This window comes from Piliocolobus tephrosceles, chromosome 18, assembly GCF_002776525.5.
Source record: "Piliocolobus tephrosceles isolate RC106 chromosome 18, ASM277652v3, whole genome shotgun sequence".
Classification (NCBI taxonomy): Eukaryota; Metazoa; Chordata; class Mammalia; order Primates; family Cercopithecidae; genus Piliocolobus; species Piliocolobus tephrosceles.
The window spans coordinates 590,421-608,456 of record NC_045451.1 but is presented as its reverse complement, the minus strand read 5'-3'; the positions used below and the strand labels follow the sequence as shown (position 1 = coordinate 608,456).

The 18,036-nt window shown below is 58.5% G+C and overlaps 1 protein-coding gene across 1 annotated transcript; it reads right to left on the bottom strand.

Annotated features, from left to right (window-relative positions):
• Nucleotides 1–2,429: 2,429 nt before the first annotated feature.
• Nucleotides 2,430–6,867, bottom strand: LOC111551024. The gene is made up of 3 exons (XM_023224813.1): nt 6,691–6,867; nt 6,244–6,464; nt 2,430–3,204 (listed from the first exon to the last, which is right to left on the bottom strand). Exons 1-3 carry the CDS (start codon nt 6,865–6,867, stop codon nt 2,778–2,780), a joined length of 825 nt encoding a protein of 274 aa, XP_023080581.1. The 3' UTR covers nt 2,430–2,777.
• Nucleotides 6,868–18,036: the final 11,169 nt, after the last annotated feature.

Here is an 18,036-nt window from a genome sequence, read left to right as displayed (position 1 = left end):
GCCGGCGCCTTCCCAGGCTGCCCCGCGCTGCGAGGGACCTGAGACGCTGGCATCTTCCCAGGCTGCCCCGCGCTGAGAGGCACCTGAGACGCCGGCGCCTTCCCAGGCTGCCCCGCGCTGAGAGGCACCTGAGACGCTGGCATCTTCCCAGGGAGCTCTGGAGAGGGGCCTCGGGTTGGGGAGGAGGGGGTCTGCCATCCTCCCCTCTACAGGCAGGGCTGTCTTGTGATGGAGGCTCAGGATCCACTCCAGGCCCTCGACGACCCCCAAGCAGAAGTGGTGGTGTTTCCTGCCACCCCTCACCAGGCAGGAATGCCAGGGATTCCGCAGCCAGAGTCGAACCTACGTTTATCTAAATGGAAGGAGAGAGGCGTCTCTGGCCAGAGGAAGAGGGGAAGTGGCACCTCCCAGAGAAGAGGTCGTCCCGAAACCAGAGTGGCTGGTGGCCGCTTCAGGAGGAGGCTTCGGGACCTGGGGAGGAACGGCCAAGCGAGGCGGGTGTCCGTGCAGAGGACACTCCATTAAGATTCCCCCTAAATAGTGACGGAGCTCCGGGAGCTGCCCTGTCAGCGATCTGTGGGGCATGTGTGTTTCCTTTACCACCTCCAGAAACTCCGCTACAATGGCAGCGAGTGGAGGGGGTGACCCCGCAGGACGAAGAAAACAGCAAGCCACAGTGGTTCGGAGGAAAGGCCGGCAGTGGCACAAGGTGGGTCTGCAGGGGCGGGTGAGCTGCATCCCAAGCCCAGGAGAAGCTGGAGACACCGGGAGCTGGGCCGCCCTACAAGCCTGCAGACAGAGGTGGGGCCGCCAGTTCCAAAAGCAACTCCAAGACCTAAAGGCTGTCTTCCAACAAGCTCCGCCCTGGACGCATGTCCTCTCACCAGGCGGGGGGGGGGCCCCCTTAGCCGGGGCGGGGGGGGGGGGGGGGGGGTGCCACGGGTGCCGGGCCCTGCCTCCCGTGACAGCAGCCGGGCTGCAGAAGGTCACCGAGATGTGATGATAGGGAGCACGTGAACTCTGGGCTCATTCTAGTCCTCCTGGCTGTCTGCTGAATGCTGGCCGCATGACATTTTGCAGTTCAGAACCCAAGATGAAGAGGGGTATGTGGGGCCCCTAAACAGCAGCAAGGAAGCCGGCTGGCCATTGGCAATGCCTCAGTGCGTTCAGGAAAAGGATTTCCTACCTAGAAGTGGAATCCAACCATATTATCAGTCAAGAGTAAAGAGAAAAAGACGTTTTCAGACCGGTACAGAGGCTGCTAGAGGATGTGCTTCACCAAAACGAGGCATCAGCCCTGAAGGAGGACCTGGCACCAGGACACAGGAGAGACAGGGGGCGGGGGTGTCGGGATGGGAGGGGCTCCTGGGTGACAGTGCAGGAGAGCTGAGGGCTTCCGGGGGGTCTGAACCAGCATTCTCATTGTATGGGGAGTTTTCTGTTTCAGACTGAGAGGTTGGGAGAGAATTGAGGATGGGTATATGAGCAAAGCCATTTGAAAATCAAGGCAATTATTAATTCCAGACAAAATATAATTTGTATAAGATGGGCTATGTAATCACAGCACATTAGGATACATTGGCTGCTGTGACAAAGACCTAAATAATAGTGGTCTGAATCATCTAGAAGCTCACTCTCAGGAAACCATTAGCATGGAAGTGGATACAGCAGCTCTGCAGGACCAGGCCTGGCCATCCTGAGCATATGGCAGGGATCTGCTCACAATCTGCCCACCATCAAGCCCACACTTCCCCCCAGGGGAGACCAGGGGAGGGGCATCTTTCCTGGTCCCATGTCCTGCCAGGAAGTTGTATGCATCATGTCCACTCATAGGCACTGACCAATGGCCAAAACCCAGTCCCACAGCCCACTGCAGAGGAGGCTTGCACACCTGCCCACAGGCCCAGCAGCACTGGGATTGCTATAAAAGATGTCTCAAGGCAACTGGAGGAGGTTGGGCCTTGGATGCCATTAAGGGATGACTGCTACTTTAGCTGGATGTGATAGCAATATTGTGGTGATATTGGTAAAAGCCCTTACCTGTAAGAAATACAAACAAAATTGTTGATGGATGAGATGACACGAAGCCTGAGATCTGCTTCAGAATATCCCACGTGTATTTAGCTATTACTCATGTGATTAAGAAGTAAATTTTTAAAAAGATCAAAGAATTTCTCTTGTCACATCTAGTAGAGGAGGCTGGAAGGTGATGGACAAGCCGTCCCTGTCTGTGGGTATCCCCACAGCTGCTGTGAACACCCACTAGACGAGCTGATGCCCACTTAGCGTGGGGTCCACCTCCACCTGGGCCCGACACAGGAGGGGCCCAGGGAAGGAAACAAACAGCCCTAGAGGTGGACATTTCCAACAGCCCCAAATGGTCACCCTCCCCAGCAGGACATTGGTAGAAAATACCTATAACTTAGAAATCACTGAAAAGCAGTGAAACTTTTTTTTAATTGAAGGTGAAAACCAAAAGGAAGTTTAAAGAATATTCCAAGTGAGCAGAGGGGGTGGCGGGATCACCCAAAAACACTGCTGTGTGGTTATGGTCATTATAAGCATAAAATATATCTAAAATACTTAAAAGATCACTTTAATAAAAATAAAATAACAAAGTGAGAGAAAAAGTCTTGCTGAAGCAAGGAGCCTGATGTGCACAGGACAAACAGAAGTGAAGTGAAGAAGAACAAGGGAAACTGCGCGGCCAGGATCTGTGCACACGCCTGGCTGGGTTTACCACCCCCGCAAGGGCTTCGTGCCACACGTGGACACCGTCAGCCCAGTGGCCAGAGCCTGGCTGGGTTTACCACCCCTGCGAGGGCCTCGTGCCATACACAGACACCGTCAGCCCAGAGGCCAGAGCTCCCCAAAGCCAGGGCTGCTGCCTGGAGAACAGGTACCCTTGGGGTAGGAGCGGCGCCCCCCATGAGCCGCAATGGGGCTGTGTGTGCTGTCGGCGCCTGGCATTGCACATTCCGCGTGTGTCCCAGGAGGACCCTGTACAGAGACCGTTCCATGCTTTCCTCATTTGCTTCTCCCATGAGCCGTGATGGGGCTGCATGTGCCACTGGCACCTGGCATTGCACATTCCGCGTGTGTCCCAGGAGGACTCTGTGTGGGGACTGTTCCACAGTCTCCACATTGGCTTCTCTGGTAGCAGGTAAGCTCCGGGATCCCGTCAGCACTGCCTCCGCGGGTCTCCTGAAATATTCAAAGAGTATGAACAGGTTAAAAGTTTTAACCCCCGAATAGCTGGGATGTAAAAAATGAAATCTAGCAAGTGATTAAACGAAATTACAGACCTAATTGCTTACACTTAAAAGAATACTAAAGCAAATGTGAGATTATGTTTAACTTGGAGGACCAGCACCGTCAGCAACGTAGTTCTGTTCTAATTTTTCACCAGGGAGGGCTCTGCATTCTAGGCTGTTCACGCAGCACGATTATGAAGTCCTCAGTGTCTGTGAAGTTCAAGTGTTTTAAATGGAGCAGAGGCCCCCTCCAGGGATTGCCCACCCCATTTCCACCTCAGCCCTGTTGGCAAACCATCCCTGCTGCCGTGAGCAGACAGCAGGAGCTCCCACCTTCTGATGCAGCGGCTAGATACCAGGAGGGCCACGGAAGCTGGGCCCCTGCGAGACTCCGAACCTCAGATCCAACTGGGGGATGCCAGGTGCTAACGGGACTACGTGGCCCTAGGCGGAAACTGTGACTCCACGGGACCCCTCTCTTCTGCGACCTGCTCCAAGGCTGCCCTTGTGCAGAGCTCGGCCATGGGGCTGTGGCCCTGACCCCTCTGCCAGGCTGCCCACACCACTCCAGGGGACATGGTTTCCACTGTGGGCAGCTGGTGCAGTGTGACCGTGGTGCAGGTGCGGCCTCTGGGCGGAGGACATCTGGGTAAACTGGGCTACAGCGGGACCCAGAGTTCGTGACTAAGGGGAGGCCATGCCAGGTGACCTCTGCAAAGACCTGGGGAACTGCATGCAAAATCACAGAAAGAAAGATATGGTTCTTAACCAGCTTCCACCCTGTCTTACAACCTCTGTGTTTACTTCCCAGTTGATCTTTAATTTCAGTTGCCAAAGCAGCTGTTTGCACCACGCAGATGAGTCCCAGGGGCCTCAGACCCGCCCAGCCGCCCGCCCAGGGTGAGAATTGGGGCTGCGGCCGGGCTGGGCAGATGGGGTCGGGGGGCACAGCTCACAGGGGCCCCCACACTCCGCACTGCCAAGTCCTCTCTCCAGAAGTCCCAAGCTATCTGGAAGAAAGAAAAATGGAGGGTGAGAGAGAGAGAGGTGAAAAAATACAGTCATAAATCTGGGACCTGTTTTTATTGGTGCTTCTATTTCAGATTTCCAGTTTGGAAAAATACTTTTTTATGCATCCCAGGCACCTTGGTGATGGTGGAATGATGATGATAAATGCAAAAAGTTTTTAAAAGTCCTTTTTATGCCCAGGAGAACAAAGCCCGGTACAGTGCAGCCGCCTCAGGGCCTCTGTCACCCTTAAAGAGGGTTGGCTTGTCTGGTTTAACTTTGCCCCATGCCTGCGTGCTGGTGTGCCTATGCCAGGATGCTCTCGGTGCCCTGAGACCCCGTCCACGCCTGGCTGCACCTCCCAGGTTTGTCTTAGGGAGCGGAGGTTGGCCAGGCACCCTGTGGGAGGCTCAAGCAGGGAAAGTGCCTGTTGTTGGGGAATAACTCGGGGGAAGCACTTTCAGATGAACTGCAGGGAACAAGCGAGGAGTGTGACACTGGAGCAGGGGGCGGTGAGAAGGACAAGCGAGGAGTGTGGACACTGGAGCAGGGGGCGGTGAGAAGACGATGCAAGGTCTGCCGTCCGAAGGTGGGCTCTGTGTCCCCTGGGGTGGGAGGCCGTGAACACAAGGCTGGGTTTGCACCTCAGGTTTATGCCGGGTGATGGGACCTGCCGGGGCCTCCCTGCCCTGCCTGCGAAGAGACTGTTTTTGCTGTGAGCGTGCGTGCATGGTGGTTCTGCTGCGCCTGCATAGGTGGGTTTAATTGGTTCCAGCTGCACTGGCAGCTCCTCTCCCCGACTACGATGTGGCGCATGGAGCTCTGGGTGGAGCCCTTTGAAGCAGCTGCAAGTCATTCCATCGTATAAACTGAAATAAGAAGAGGGTGAAAAATCCAAGCCGGTGACTCTGCCCGCTCCACAGCTGTGCTCACACAGCTCCATGAGACGGCCGCCCAAACAAAGCTACCTCCATGGGCCTTGGCCAACTGACAAGAGGAAGGGAAGGAGATTACTCTAAGCCCCAGGTATTCTGCTGAGCTGGAAGCTGGCCGGGAGGGCTGGGAGCCAGTGACACCTCCAGCCAGCAGGCCTGTGTGGAGGCCCCATCCCGGTGAGTGTGCCCGGGGCAATGGGTGTCCGGCCGCCACCAACCACCAGCTGCCCAGGAGGCAGAAGTGACCCAAGAGGGGGCTGCTCAGTTCAGGGAGGAGCCCAGCCCCCAACACAGGGCATGGATGGAATCTCTCCAGGTTACCCGGGCATGCTGCCCACCAAGCTGACTGCTAAGGTCATCGAAATGGAGCAGGAGCTCAGGCCTAGAGTGTCCAGGCCAAGTGACCACCATGAGTGCCTGAGAAGCCGGATGTGCAGGCTGGCTCCTGGCTTCTCACCTAAGCCTCCCCACCCCCTTGCCTCCACGTCTGAGATACCCGGAGCCCTAGCATGGCCTTGGGGAGGCAGCGGTGCTGAGCACATGGGGCCAAGAGGATGGCTCTGGGCCAGTCGGGTGCTGGGACAGTGGCTGGCAGGGGACCCATTTGGAGAAGAGCCCACTGCTCTGAGCAGCTCCAGCTGCAGCTCCTGCCGCCCTCTTGTGAGGGCCTGCCTGGGCCCATGTCCAAATCCCAGCACCACAGGCCAGACGGCCGGCAGGTCTCACGGGGTGAACACAGCAAAGGCCGCTTTTACACGGGGCCCCCTCCAAGAGCTGCTGCCCGAGAGGGAGCGTGGCCCACAGAGACCCCCTGGACTCGGCCTCTGGGGTCCACCTGGTGGCTTCTGAGGGTGCTGCCCAACCAGAAGCTCGAATCCTGCTGGCTGCACTGTCCTGAGGCCACAGCCAACACCCACTCCTGCCTCCGGCCCGGTGTCCCTTCCCACTGTTAGCGAGGCCTGGGGGACGAAGGGACCACCACAGTGCGGCGGGAAAGGGAGAGCCCTCGGCTTCACCCTGGGTGTGTTGTGGAGACGCAGACTCACCTGAGGTCAGACGGGGGCACTGCACTTGCTGAGGTGTCCACACTCAAAAGGAGCGCCTGGAGCGGGGGTTGGTGTGAGGGGTTCAGGGGCTTCCTGGGAGCAGTTCCAGCTGACAGAGCTCCATGGAAATCAGATGTGACCTCGGGGACCGCCGGCTGTGGGGCGTGCACCAGAACCCCACCCTGCGGGAGCCCAGCCTTCCTCTCGCTGGGTGGCAGTGGCTGGGCTCACGCACACCCTAGCGGCGTCCAGCTCCCCTGTCAAGGAGAGACCCCTCCCCAGAGTGGGCTGCGGGGCCAGCACCAGCAGTGACAGGGTCCATCCTCACTGCCTCCTGAAGGGCAGGCCTGGCCTGAGACTTCGATCTCGGGGACGACAGCCACCAGCTGGATGAACTGGCCCCATGTCCTTCCTACTCCTCACCTCCCTTCTCTTGCTGGGACTCACGAGAGAGCCTGAGTTACTGAATCGACGGGAAGCAGAAAGACTCCCACGCAGCTCCGGCCCCTGTGGCAGGACCAGGAAGGAGGGAGAGGTAGCCATTGCCAGAGCGCTCACGGACACCAGGTTTGCTCCCCATGCACCGTCTGTGCCGCGCCGCAGGCGCCAGGCAGCCACAGGCATTGTTTGGGCCCCGAGCTGGTCAGGCTGCAGTCAGGTCCCGCTAAGCCACACGTGTCTCTTGCTTGGAGTGGGGGCTGAGGGGTGTCTTCCTGCTGCAGGGCTGCAGCTGGTGCCTGGTTCGCTCTGTCCAGACGCAGCTCTGGGCTTGCAGCCTCTGCTGCCCTGATGGGACAGCAACCCTGGGCATCGCTGGAGACTCTGAGGTCTGCACAGGGCACCATCCTGTATTCTGTAGGGTCCAGAGACCCAGAGAGGGAGGCTGGCCCAGCGCCCTGGTGGGAGAAAGGCCAGTGATGTCATCGGGGTGCTGAGGCTGGCAGCCGCCTTCTACTGGACATGACTGCTGAGAACCAGCCAGGTGCGTGCACTCGCTGCCGTGAGTAATTGCCCAGTGGCCCGTGAGGTGCTGGCAGTTCCTCCATTTACGAGTTAGGAAACAGGCACAGAGAGACCAGGTGGCCTGTCCCAGCAGCACTGCTCTGGCTCTTGACCCCCATAGCAGCAGTGAAACGGCTGAAATCAATATAGATTTATCCGTTCTCACCAGGCTGTGGGCGTCTTGCAGGTCTGCGCTCCTAGCTGGGGGCCCAGGGAGACTCTGCTTCCAGGAATGCCCACGTGTGGGAGGAACCCAGCTGCCAGCTGCAGGACTGAGGTCCCATCTCCACCCTGGCCTCTCACAGGGCCCTCAGGCCTGCCAAGCAGCAAGCAATGCCGCACCTCAGCCTCTCACTCTGCTCTCCGGTTCCCTGGACCCCCAGCCCAAGCTCCGGTGATTACCAGGTAATTCCTGTCCCGAGGCAGTGGTGCTGAGTGTTCTAACACAGTTGCCATGTGGCTCTGCATCCTCTGCACAGGCCAGGGGTTTGAGTGGGCATCAGCAATGCTCACGTCAGAGACCCTCCACCACGACATGGCCACCGTGAGCACAGCTCCGTGGCCAGCACTGGAAACGGCGTCTCCTGCCTCCAACTGTGTGACTCGGAGAAGCAGGAACCTCTCCGTCCTCCCTGCCCATCCACATATCCAGGGCTGTCCACGTGCACCCACACCATGTGCTCGCCGTGTGGCCTGTCGAGAACACAGCGTCCCCCTGCCCGATTTCCCAGGAGAGCTGCACGTCCGTGACGGTGGTCTCCCAGGCATGCATGGCCATGGAGCGCGGGAGCGTGCACCCCTGCCGGGAGCGCACGGGAAGACTGCATGGTCGGGTTCTGAGGCTTCCTATGAAACAGAGAACCTGAAATAATCTAATTTTTTACGTTGACTACAGATTTAAATGATAACTTTTTTATAGATTGGGTTTAACAAAATATTAAAACTAATGACACCTATTGGCCCGGCGCGGTGGCTCACGCCTGTAATCCCAGCACTTTGGGAGGCCGAGACGGGCGGATCACGAAGTCAGGAGATCGAGACCATCCTGGCTAACAAAGTGAAACCCCATCTCTACTAAAAATACAAAAAACTAGCGAGTCGTGGTGGCAGGCGCCTGTAGTCCCAGCTACTCTGGAGGCTGAGGCAGGAGAATGGCGTGAACCCAGGAGGCGGAGCTTGCAGTGAGCTGAGATTGCGCCACTGCACTCCGCCTGGGAGACAGAGCAAGACTTCATCTCAAAAAAAAAAAAAAAAAAAACTAATGACCCCTGTTTTTTATTTGTTTCTTAATGTGGACATTAGAAACCTTAAAATTGCTTATGTGGTTCCCATTAGATTTCCATCAGACAGCGTGTGTCTAGAAAATGGCTATAAAGTGTTCTACCTCCTGCTGATTTTATTGGAATCGTGTCTGATCTGCAGGACTAAACATGTGGTCCAGAGAACTGTCCACACTGGAGCACACAGAGTTGCTGAGGAGTGGGTTGGTTGTTGGTTTGGTTTGATTTTGTTTTCAGTTTTTGAAAATTTAATATGGAAAGATTTTGAGGTCATGCATGGTCTACAAATGACGTTTCTGTCCCGATTCAGGATGGGTGCCCACACACCTAAGTCCACCCACACAGGCCTGTAACATGCACGTGTGTACCTGAGCATGTATGTACCTGAGCACGTGTGTGACTGAGCACATATGTACATAAGCACGTGTGTGCCTGGGCATGTATATACATGAGCACGTATGTACCTGAGCATGTATGTACCTGAGCACGTGTGTACGTGAGCACGTGTGGCGGTACCAGCACAGGGATGAGCTGTGGCCTCACAGGCTTCTCACTGCTGCAGCTAGACGTGCCACTGTGAATGGTCGGGGCAGGGGCCTCCTGCCCTCATGCTGTGTGTGGCAGCCGCAGGTCCCCGTGCCTGCAGCCTGAGACAGGTGCCCAGAGTCGCTGCCTGGGGGGTGAGTGAGTTCTGCTGGAGGAAATGATGTAGAACTGCGAGGATACTGCAAGAAGGCAACAGCAGAGTCAGAAGTTGAGGAGAAGAAGACAGAGGTAACAGGGAATTGCTCCTCAGCAACGACACGTGAGAGCCGCGTGTGCCGTGATCCCAGGCAGCTGCGGCTGCACGGATGCCACGTGGCGGGGAACCCAGCTTCCGGACCCGCCCTCAAGGGCTGAGCCTCTCACACCCAGCCTCATTCCTCCCCATCTTGGGGGTGCCGCTCTCGTGCTGCACGGGGTCCACCAGCCGTGCAAAGCCTGTCTTCATTTTGTTAGCCAGAGTCCTAGGACAGGGGCCTACCCACCCATGTCACCCTGTGATGAGGACAGCAGGGATGGAGCCTTCCTTGGTCTGAGCTTGGGTCTGCAGCCCTGCGGCCTCTCTCACTCTATATGCACAGCTGCGGTTCTCTGCTGGGCAGTCCCAGTGGACCTGGGGGCCCTTGACCTGGCTGAACAGAGCCCTGCATGTGAAGTGCTGTCATGCAGCCTCAACACAGAACCTCCTAGAGCACTGCAGAGGCTCCAGGGTCACACGACGCCCGAGCCAGCACTGCCAGGAGCCAGGGCCCAGGAAGGGCGTTGCTGGAACAAGTGCTGGCCCCTCACCCCTGTGTCTCCAGCGGGGCCACATCATGCATGTCACAGATGATGGCCCTGGTACTTGGATCAACACCCTGTGTTCACACGGACTGAAGCTGTGAGTCAGGTAGGGGACGGGGGATGGGACTGCCCGCTGCCTATTCCCTCAATGGGAGAATCTGGCCTGCACCCGGAGCTGCACTGCTGCCCTCACCCCAGGGCCTCCTGGAGATGACAGAGGCACCAGCAAACAGTTTCTCCCTCACAGCCCAGGGAGGCCTGCACACCCTCCGCAGAAGTCTCGGTCACCCCCATTTCTAAGTGCCCCACCACAGGCAGTCCTCGGGAGCCCCCATGTGTCGGCCACCACCTTGGAGGGCTCGGTGTGGACAGTAGGCCATGGTGGGGGCATCCGGGGTGTCCCATGGGGACCAGTGGGGGGCCAGCTGCCCCGCAGCGTGGGCTGACTCCTCCCTCCCTCAACATGCTGCAGTTCCCACTTTGTTAAGCCCCTGGGATGCAGCTGATTAAAGAGCCGTTTGGGTTAAACGAGATCCTGGTCTGAAAATGCAGATGGGTCTGGATTATCAAAAGGCCATCAGTCACCCACGCGTTAGTCTGAGTAAGTTTGGTCTGCTTGATTTTACTTCTGCTAGTCTGACTTTTGGATGGGAGTCTAGGGAGGAGCTTCTGGAGCTCCAGCAACCCCGAGGGATGGACTGAGGGTCTGTGCCCCCCTCCCCTGCTTGGTCCTGCCCCTCAAGGCCTTCCTGAGCCCCAGGCTTGTGTGGACACAGGGAAGCCCTGCTGGAGGGCCCTCTTTACATGGGGAGGCCTGAGCCCTGAGCAGTCAAGGAAGTTTTGGAAGTGACTAGCTATGGCTTCTCCACCTGCTCCTGCCTGGACAGTGCCCTTCAGAATTCAAGCCCGTCCATGAGACAGCACCCATGAGGGCCAGACGCCGAGTCACTCCATGAAGGCCAAGGGTGAGCACACAGGGATTTCTCTCTGAAGACACAGTGCGAGTAGCAAGTGCAGATGTGGGTGTTGACACAGGCGCACACATATGCACATATGCACACACGCCCACATGGCACACATGTACATGTGCACTATACACATGCACACACACAGCATACATATGCACACATGCATGCACACAGAATATGCTCACATGCACAGTGCACACACAGCATACATACGCTCACATGCTTGTGCACACGGCACACATGCTCACATGCACAGTGCACATGCACATGGCATACATGTATGTTCATGCAGTGCACACATGCACAGTGCACATGCACATGGCATACATGTACTCACATGCACAGTGCACATGCACACACATGGCATACATGCTCACATGCACTGTGCACAGTATACAGCATACATATGCTCATGCTTGTGCACACACAGCATACATATGCTCACATGCACAGTGCACACACAGCATACATATGCTCACATGCACAATGCACACGCACACGGCATACATATGCTCACACACAGTGCACATGCACACATGGCATACATATGCTCACATGCACGGTGCACATGCACATGGCATCCGTATGTTCACACGTGCACACATATTCACATGTATATGCACTCGGCTCATGCACACATGCCACCTACATGCCACTACATGCACACAGGTGCACATTCGCAGGCTCACTTCCTGATGCCTGTGTGGGTGCCATGCCAGTCCTCCCTCCCTGGGGCATTCCTGTCCCTCTGTATTTTGGTTGTGCCCTGGGAGCTGAGAAGGCTCTGGCCTGTTTTCACTGGGATTCAGAGGCATTGTGGACTGCAGAACTGTGTCAACCCCACCCATTTTCTCCACAAATGTTCTGTATTAAGAGAACCTTAATTGAGAACATTAAGCAGAAACTGAAGAGATTGTCGACTTAATAGTGGGAACAGCCCTGGTGCACCTCGTTCTGAGGCCTGGGGCGAGTCATTAGGCTCCTGCCTCAGCTTCCCCTCTGTGGGTCGGTGGCGTGGCCTGTGTGGGCTCTCAGGAGATTAATGCTATGAACCCCCACGGGAGGGGCTGCTCTGTGCTATTTTGGCAGGTTTTTCATTACCTCGCGGGGGCCTGGAGTTGGGAGAGAAAGAACAAAATGAAAAGGTGCCTCTGATGACAGCCTCCAGCCCAAGCCTCGAGCCGTTCTCTCTGGAAGCTGCAGGAGCCATGGCCACATGCGCTGCAGAGGGGCTGTCTGTGTGCGGCCTGAGGACACGGAGGCTCCACATGCAGCCAGACAGAGCGGCCCCGTGGCTCTCCACAGCCCCGACCCGTGCCCCTGCACAGAGCTCAGGGAGGACACTGCCTTCTAGAACGGATGCCAGCCCCACAGACGCACCTTGGAATCCCCTTGGAGCCCACAGGAACCACTTTTTTCTGCTTAACTCGTTGTTTTATGGTCCTGGGGCTGCCAGGTCAGTGTTCCACCATGTTCCACCATGTTCCACAATGTTCCATGGGGCTGTAGGGTCCTTGGCATCCTTCACTGCTGTGGGGGACTTAACAACTTATCCTCTCAGAACCCTGGAGGCCAAAGTCTGAAACCCCAGTGCGATAGGGCATGGGGAGGGTATGCTCCCCGGGTGCTCCTGTTGTGGGCAGGATGTGCCCCCGGGTGCTCTTGGGTCCTCCTGGGCGCGGGCAGGGCATGCTCCCTGGGTGCTCCTGGGCATGGGAAGGATGTGCTCCTGGTGGCTCCTAGCTGCCTGTCCCAGCACCTGCTGCTCTCGGCTTCCCTGGCTTGTACCGCTGCTCCAACCTGACCCTCTGCCTCCCACGGCACCATGTTGGTCTCTCTCAGGAGGACGCCCGTTCCTGGACTTGGGTCACCCCCAGTGCTTGTCTTGACCACATCTGCAGGATCCTGTTTCCAAATGAGGTCCCACTCTCAGGTCTCAGGGGCTGGGACTTCCTTCCACACACGTCTGGGGACACAGTGGATCCACAGCTCCCCGCGCTGGGACTTCCTTCCACACACGTCTGGGGACACAGTGGATCCACAGCTCCCCGCCGTGTTCCCATCTTTCCCTGCTCTGGAGTTCACACTTTTCTGATGCAGAGACGGCCTCAGGCCCTCCCCGAAGGCCTCGTCTACACCGCACTCCCTGGTGGTGGTCAACCGAGCTGCACCTTGAACGCTGGGAGCTCTGGAGGGGCCGATGCCTTGTGGTGGGTCCAGGTGGCCTGAGGGCTAGAGAGGCAGAGCTCGTGTAGATGGGAAACCCCAGCTGGGAGCAGGCCGGCTGGGCAGGAGGGGCCAGGAGCCAAGCTGCAGGACTTGGGGAGGCTTGCGCCCACGTGAGCAGGACCCACGCTGCTTGCTCTCCTGCCACTGCTGCCGGCACTGGGTGTGCCGGGGGCCGGGCAGTTGTATCCACTGCTCCGAGAAGCACTTGTTCCTCCTCTCCACTAAAGCGCCCCCATGATGTCACATGCCTCCACATGCTCCCCATGGCCCCCCCCGTGTCCCCCTGGCCCCCACACGCCCCATCCCCATGTGCTCCCATGTGGCACCTCCCAGCTCACCTGGACACATGAGTCTCGGGGTAACCAGCCCCCCTGCAGAAGCTCGGACAGCAAGTGGGAGTCAGCAGCCAGGCACGAAACTCGGGGCCTTTGTGCCTGGAGGGAAGCCCACCCGACAGGAAAACGCTTTTGAAGCTTGTGGATCGGAGAGGTCGGTAGTGCACCGGGTGGTCAGATCGATCAGTCAGGACAATCAGCCCCATTTCTCAGGTAAGAAAACCAGGCGCCAAAACTTTCAGCGACTTGTGCACAGCAGCAGGTGGGTCACTCATCAGCAGCAGAACCAGCGCAACCCCAGCAGGTCTGGGGCTGGAGGCGCCCCTGCACCCCACACCTCCCCTAGAGCCCCCGACCCTGCACAACCCTGCTCCATGCACCCAGCACCACTGCATCCCACACGCTCCTGCAACCCCCCGCCCCACACACCCCATGCCCCACACCCCCACACACCCAGCATCCTGCACCCAGCAGCCCCCACCCCACACTCCATAACCCCCGCACCTGCTGTGCCCCTGCACACTCCCACACCCCATACCCTTGTACCCCATACCCTCATCCCCACTCTGCACCACTGCACCCTGGCCAAGGCCCGCAGGTGCCAGGGCAGCAGGGAGCCCCTGTCACAGCAGTGAAGGATGCCAAGGACACCACAGTCCAGTCCCACACTGTGGACACCCCGGACTCTGGTTGCTGTGCCAAGACCTGGGGGTGCCTCCCTGCCTGTGTCCTCCGCTCTGAGCCCGGCCCCCTCTGGCGGGGTTCGGGTTCCTGGTAGGAGCCCAGCTTGCCTGGCTCCAGCACTCCCTCAGGGCTTTCTACACCACACCCAGGCTCCGTGCAGCCCCAGCACACCCCTCCCAGCTCTCGTGGCCAGAGAAGGGAATGGCTTTCAAAAGAGGAGCCCCTTGGAGTCCAAGATTCTTCAAAACTTCCAAAAGAAGTTCTGTATTTTGGACATCAGTTTCTTTCAAATAACTCATTTTGTGAAACACGTATGACAATTGTAGGATGGGAAAAGGCATGCAGAGCTGTGACACTTTCCTTTAGAGTTCAGTACGGCACGTCTATGTCCTCCCAACACCATGAGTGCAGCCGCACCAAAGCCAGGGGAGCAGGTGCGCTTCTCCGCGGGTCGTGGTTTAAAGCAGGTGGAATCGCCACGGCTCGGAATTGAGGTGGTAATGGACATCCAGTCCTCAGGTGGGGTTAAGTCCTCCTCCTGCACAGACTGTGCTGGGGGCATGCCTCCCTCCCACGATGCTGGGGGGACTTTGCAGTGCCTCCCAGGAAGCGCTGGTGGGGCAGGCTGCAGGAGCCAAGACCACGGTCTTGGCACGGGACTACGGGGCCCTTGGCATCCTTCACTGCTGTGACAGGGGCTCCCTGCTGCCCTGGCACGTGTGGGCCTTGGCCAGTCCCCAACGCCACGTTGTGGTAGTGGAGACCTGGGGGTGGTCAGCGGCCCCCTATGGAGGTTCTGCCGTGAGTGTCAGGGCCCCAAGCAGGGCTGCACCCCGCACCATCGCAACCCACATGCTCCTGCAACCTCCTGCCCCACACACCCCATGCCCCACACCCTCACATACCCAGCATCCCACACCCAGCAGCCCCCTACGGAGGCTCTGTCCCCACTGATCGTCAATGCAGACACACATCCACGGGAGGGGCTCTCGTTTTCCCCACCTTCCAATGAGGAAACCAACCAAGACAGACTCGGCACCGAGCAGGGGTCAGACCCTGGTGAAGGTGGATTTTCTTCACCGTGGCACAGTCCTGCTCAGTCCCTGGACTGCCCCCTGCACCCAGCAACACAGGCTGCAGAGACCAGGAGATGCGTGCAGGAGCTTCCCCCTTGCCTGCCTCACTCCTGCCCACCCAGTGGGCACCCCGTAGATGGGAGTTGCTCTCTGCCTGGCACTTGGACTGCTGGGCTGAGTCATGGCTGCAGGCAACGGCTCAGTGGCATCTCCCAGGTGCCATCACAGGGACACCCTCCGTGTCTCCAGGCTGTGCTGTGGCTCTGCAGAGCCAAGCTTCCCCACGCCACTGAGTCGGGGGCTGCAGAGGCCTGTGCGGGCTGCGGTGGCTGGACCTGGGCTTGGCTGCTCGGATGCTGGAACGCTGCTCTCAGCCTGGAGGCTGGCAGGCCTGCCGGGGGCCAATGAGCAGGCATCGCCCGCCTGAAGCTCTTTGCCTTCGAGGGAGCTTCAGCACCAGCCAGGGGCAGTTTATGAGAAATTCAGAGACACATGCAGACTTCTCTGTGTCTTCTGAAGAACAGCCACTGTCTCACCCACCTCTGGTCAGAGGACTCTGGAAAACTTGTGTTTCTGGTATGTGTAGAAAACCGACATGCTAAGCCGCAAAGCCGCCCCCTTCAAGGCGCAGCACACACGAGGCTCGCCCTGCCACAAGCACTGGTACCAGCTCACTTTCCGCTCTGCTCGGCGGGACTGCCGGCCAGGCCGAGCGCGCAGCTGCAGAGAGGTTTAGAGTGAGGCCTTCGCTTTGCTCTCTGGTCCAAGAGTTACGGCATCTGGTGAAGTGTCTCGTTTTCCTTTTTTGGACAGTTAAGCTACAGCAATGGGCCAGCTGGCACCAGTGTGGAGAGACGGGTATTCCTCACTTTGTGGCACCAACGTGGTTCTGGCAGAGTTGCCTCTTTTCCAGTAAAACAAGTCTTCTCTCCCCACCGCCTTCCATTTCAGGACCAGAGGCTTGTCCCTGGGGAAACGACCTCAATGACAGTGAGATTTGCCCTCTGCGGAAAGAGCCTGGCCACCAACGGCACAGAAGCCAGATGTGTGGCCATGCCGGTGGAGCAGCTGGAGCAGCCCCTGCCCCCCCCACGAACCTCAGTGTCCCCCAGGCCGCCCGCGCCCCACTCTGCCTCGCCTGTACCACCTCCCTCACCGCCACACTCAGTCCCTCAGAGCAAAGTGCCCACTCCGCAGCTCCACGCCCCTGCCCAGTGGAGCCTCAGCCCCGTCCCACCTGCAGCGTGCCCAGCCCAAGTGCCCGAAACCCAGAGCCTCGGGCTCAGGGCAAAAGGAAGCCACCCCATTCCATCACACCAGGGTCCCCACTGCACTTGTTTAGAGCAGAGCGCAACTCTCCTTGCATCTGAGCCCCTTCACACAGGTGACTCTGAGAGGCTCAGGACAGGGCATTGCAGGGGAGACAGAGGAGGAAGGACTCAGGCTGTGAAGAGGGGCTCGGCCTCACCAAGCCCGTTCCATTCATTTAGCAAAACGGCCGCCCACCCCCCTCCCAGACCCTGCTCGGGGAGAGACCACTGGGGCCGTCCCGTCCCCGACTTCTGTTTTGTTTTCGCCAGACCCGCCTCCAGCCTCCCTCTTCACTTTTTATGTCAACTCTGGGGCCCTGCTGGCTGAAAGTGAGTTCTGTTTTCCGGCAGCCTTGTGGCTTTTGGACTCGGCCTTGAAATTAGTTCATGGCGACCCAGGCACACATCGCGCTGGGAAGCCACGTGGGAGCCGTGCGGGTGGAGCGGCCGCCGCAGCCAGACTGAAATGTATCCCAGCGCCTGGGCCTCGTCAGGCCTTTATGACAGTGTGAGGGGAATTGCTGCTTAGTCACCAATTTGCTTGGCAAGATCGGGTGGATCAGGAAACATCAAAGGTCAGACAGTAGGAGTTTGTCTAGACACTCTATTTTGGACGCCGCTCACCCGAGGTGTTTCTGTAGCAACCTTTACAACACGGCTGTTCCGGCAATATTGGAGAAAACACTGTCCCGCCTGTCAGCAGGTAGGGCCCACTCTGAAAATCCTCGCCCCGTCGCCGGGTCTGCGGCGGCGCCTCCAACTCCATTTAGAAGGAGGAAGCCCGTCGGGGACCCCCGGGAGGGAGCGGCTGCTTGGGCGGAGGCCAGGCCTCGGGAAGCCCGTCCAAGGCTCACGGGCAAAAGCGCCAAGAAATGGAAGTGGCTCATTTTTCCTCTGGGCCTGAGGGGAGGGTTTTGATTTTTACAGCCGCCCCGCAGTCATTTCTCACAGGTTTGAAGCAGACGTTTCCAGGGAGGGAGGGAGAAGGGAGATGGGGAAGGGTGGGGAGACGCCTGAGGAGGCAGCCACCTCGGGGGATCCCTGGAAGCCTGGACGTGCTCTGCCCAGTGGTTCGGTCCCCCGGGGACACGTGGTCATTTCTGGAGGCATCTGTGGCTGTGGTGGTCACGGTAGGGAATGCTCCTGGTATCGAGGGGTGGGGCTGCTTCCTTCTGCCTGTCCCCGCTGCCCTCCCCGCCCTCCATGTCTCACTCACCATCGTGCCCAATGGCCCTCTGCGAACCAGGAGAGGGGACGGCCAGGGCTTTGGCTTCCCTGCATTTCCCCGGGAGTGGGGAAGCCAGGAGCAGTCCATGAGTTCCCGCTTCCTCCCGGGGCCCCGGCACCAGATCCCAGAGCTCCCTACCACACAGTGGGTTCCCTGGCCTTGCAGCCCTCCTGGGGCCCCGCGGGGAAGGTACACAAAGGTGGCTCGACAGCTCCTTAGCGCACGACCTCCAGCAACTTCAGCCTCCCCTGCCTCAGTTTCCTGAACTCTGAAGGGAGGACGAGTGGCACGATGATTCCTGGGCAAAAACCTCAGGGCACGGTGACTGCAGGCCCCTGGCCTCTCCCCCACTGAC

What these genes read in the sequence shown, in the direction of transcription:
- LOC111551024 (XM_023224813.1), bottom strand. Translation starts at nt 6,867, where the DNA reads ATGCCTGTGGCTGCCTGGCGCCTGCGGCGCGGCACAGACGGTGCATGG. An exon ending in TCAGTAACTCAGGCTCTCTC is followed by an intron (nt 6,465 to 6,690) that starts GTGAGTCCCAGC and finishes GCGTGAGCCCAG; the next exon opens with CCACTGCCACCCAGCGAGAG. An exon ending in GTGCCCCCGTCTGACCTCAG is followed by an intron (nt 3,205 to 6,243) that starts GTGAGTCTGCGT and finishes TGAATATTTCAG; the next exon opens with GAGACCCGCGGAGGCAGTGC.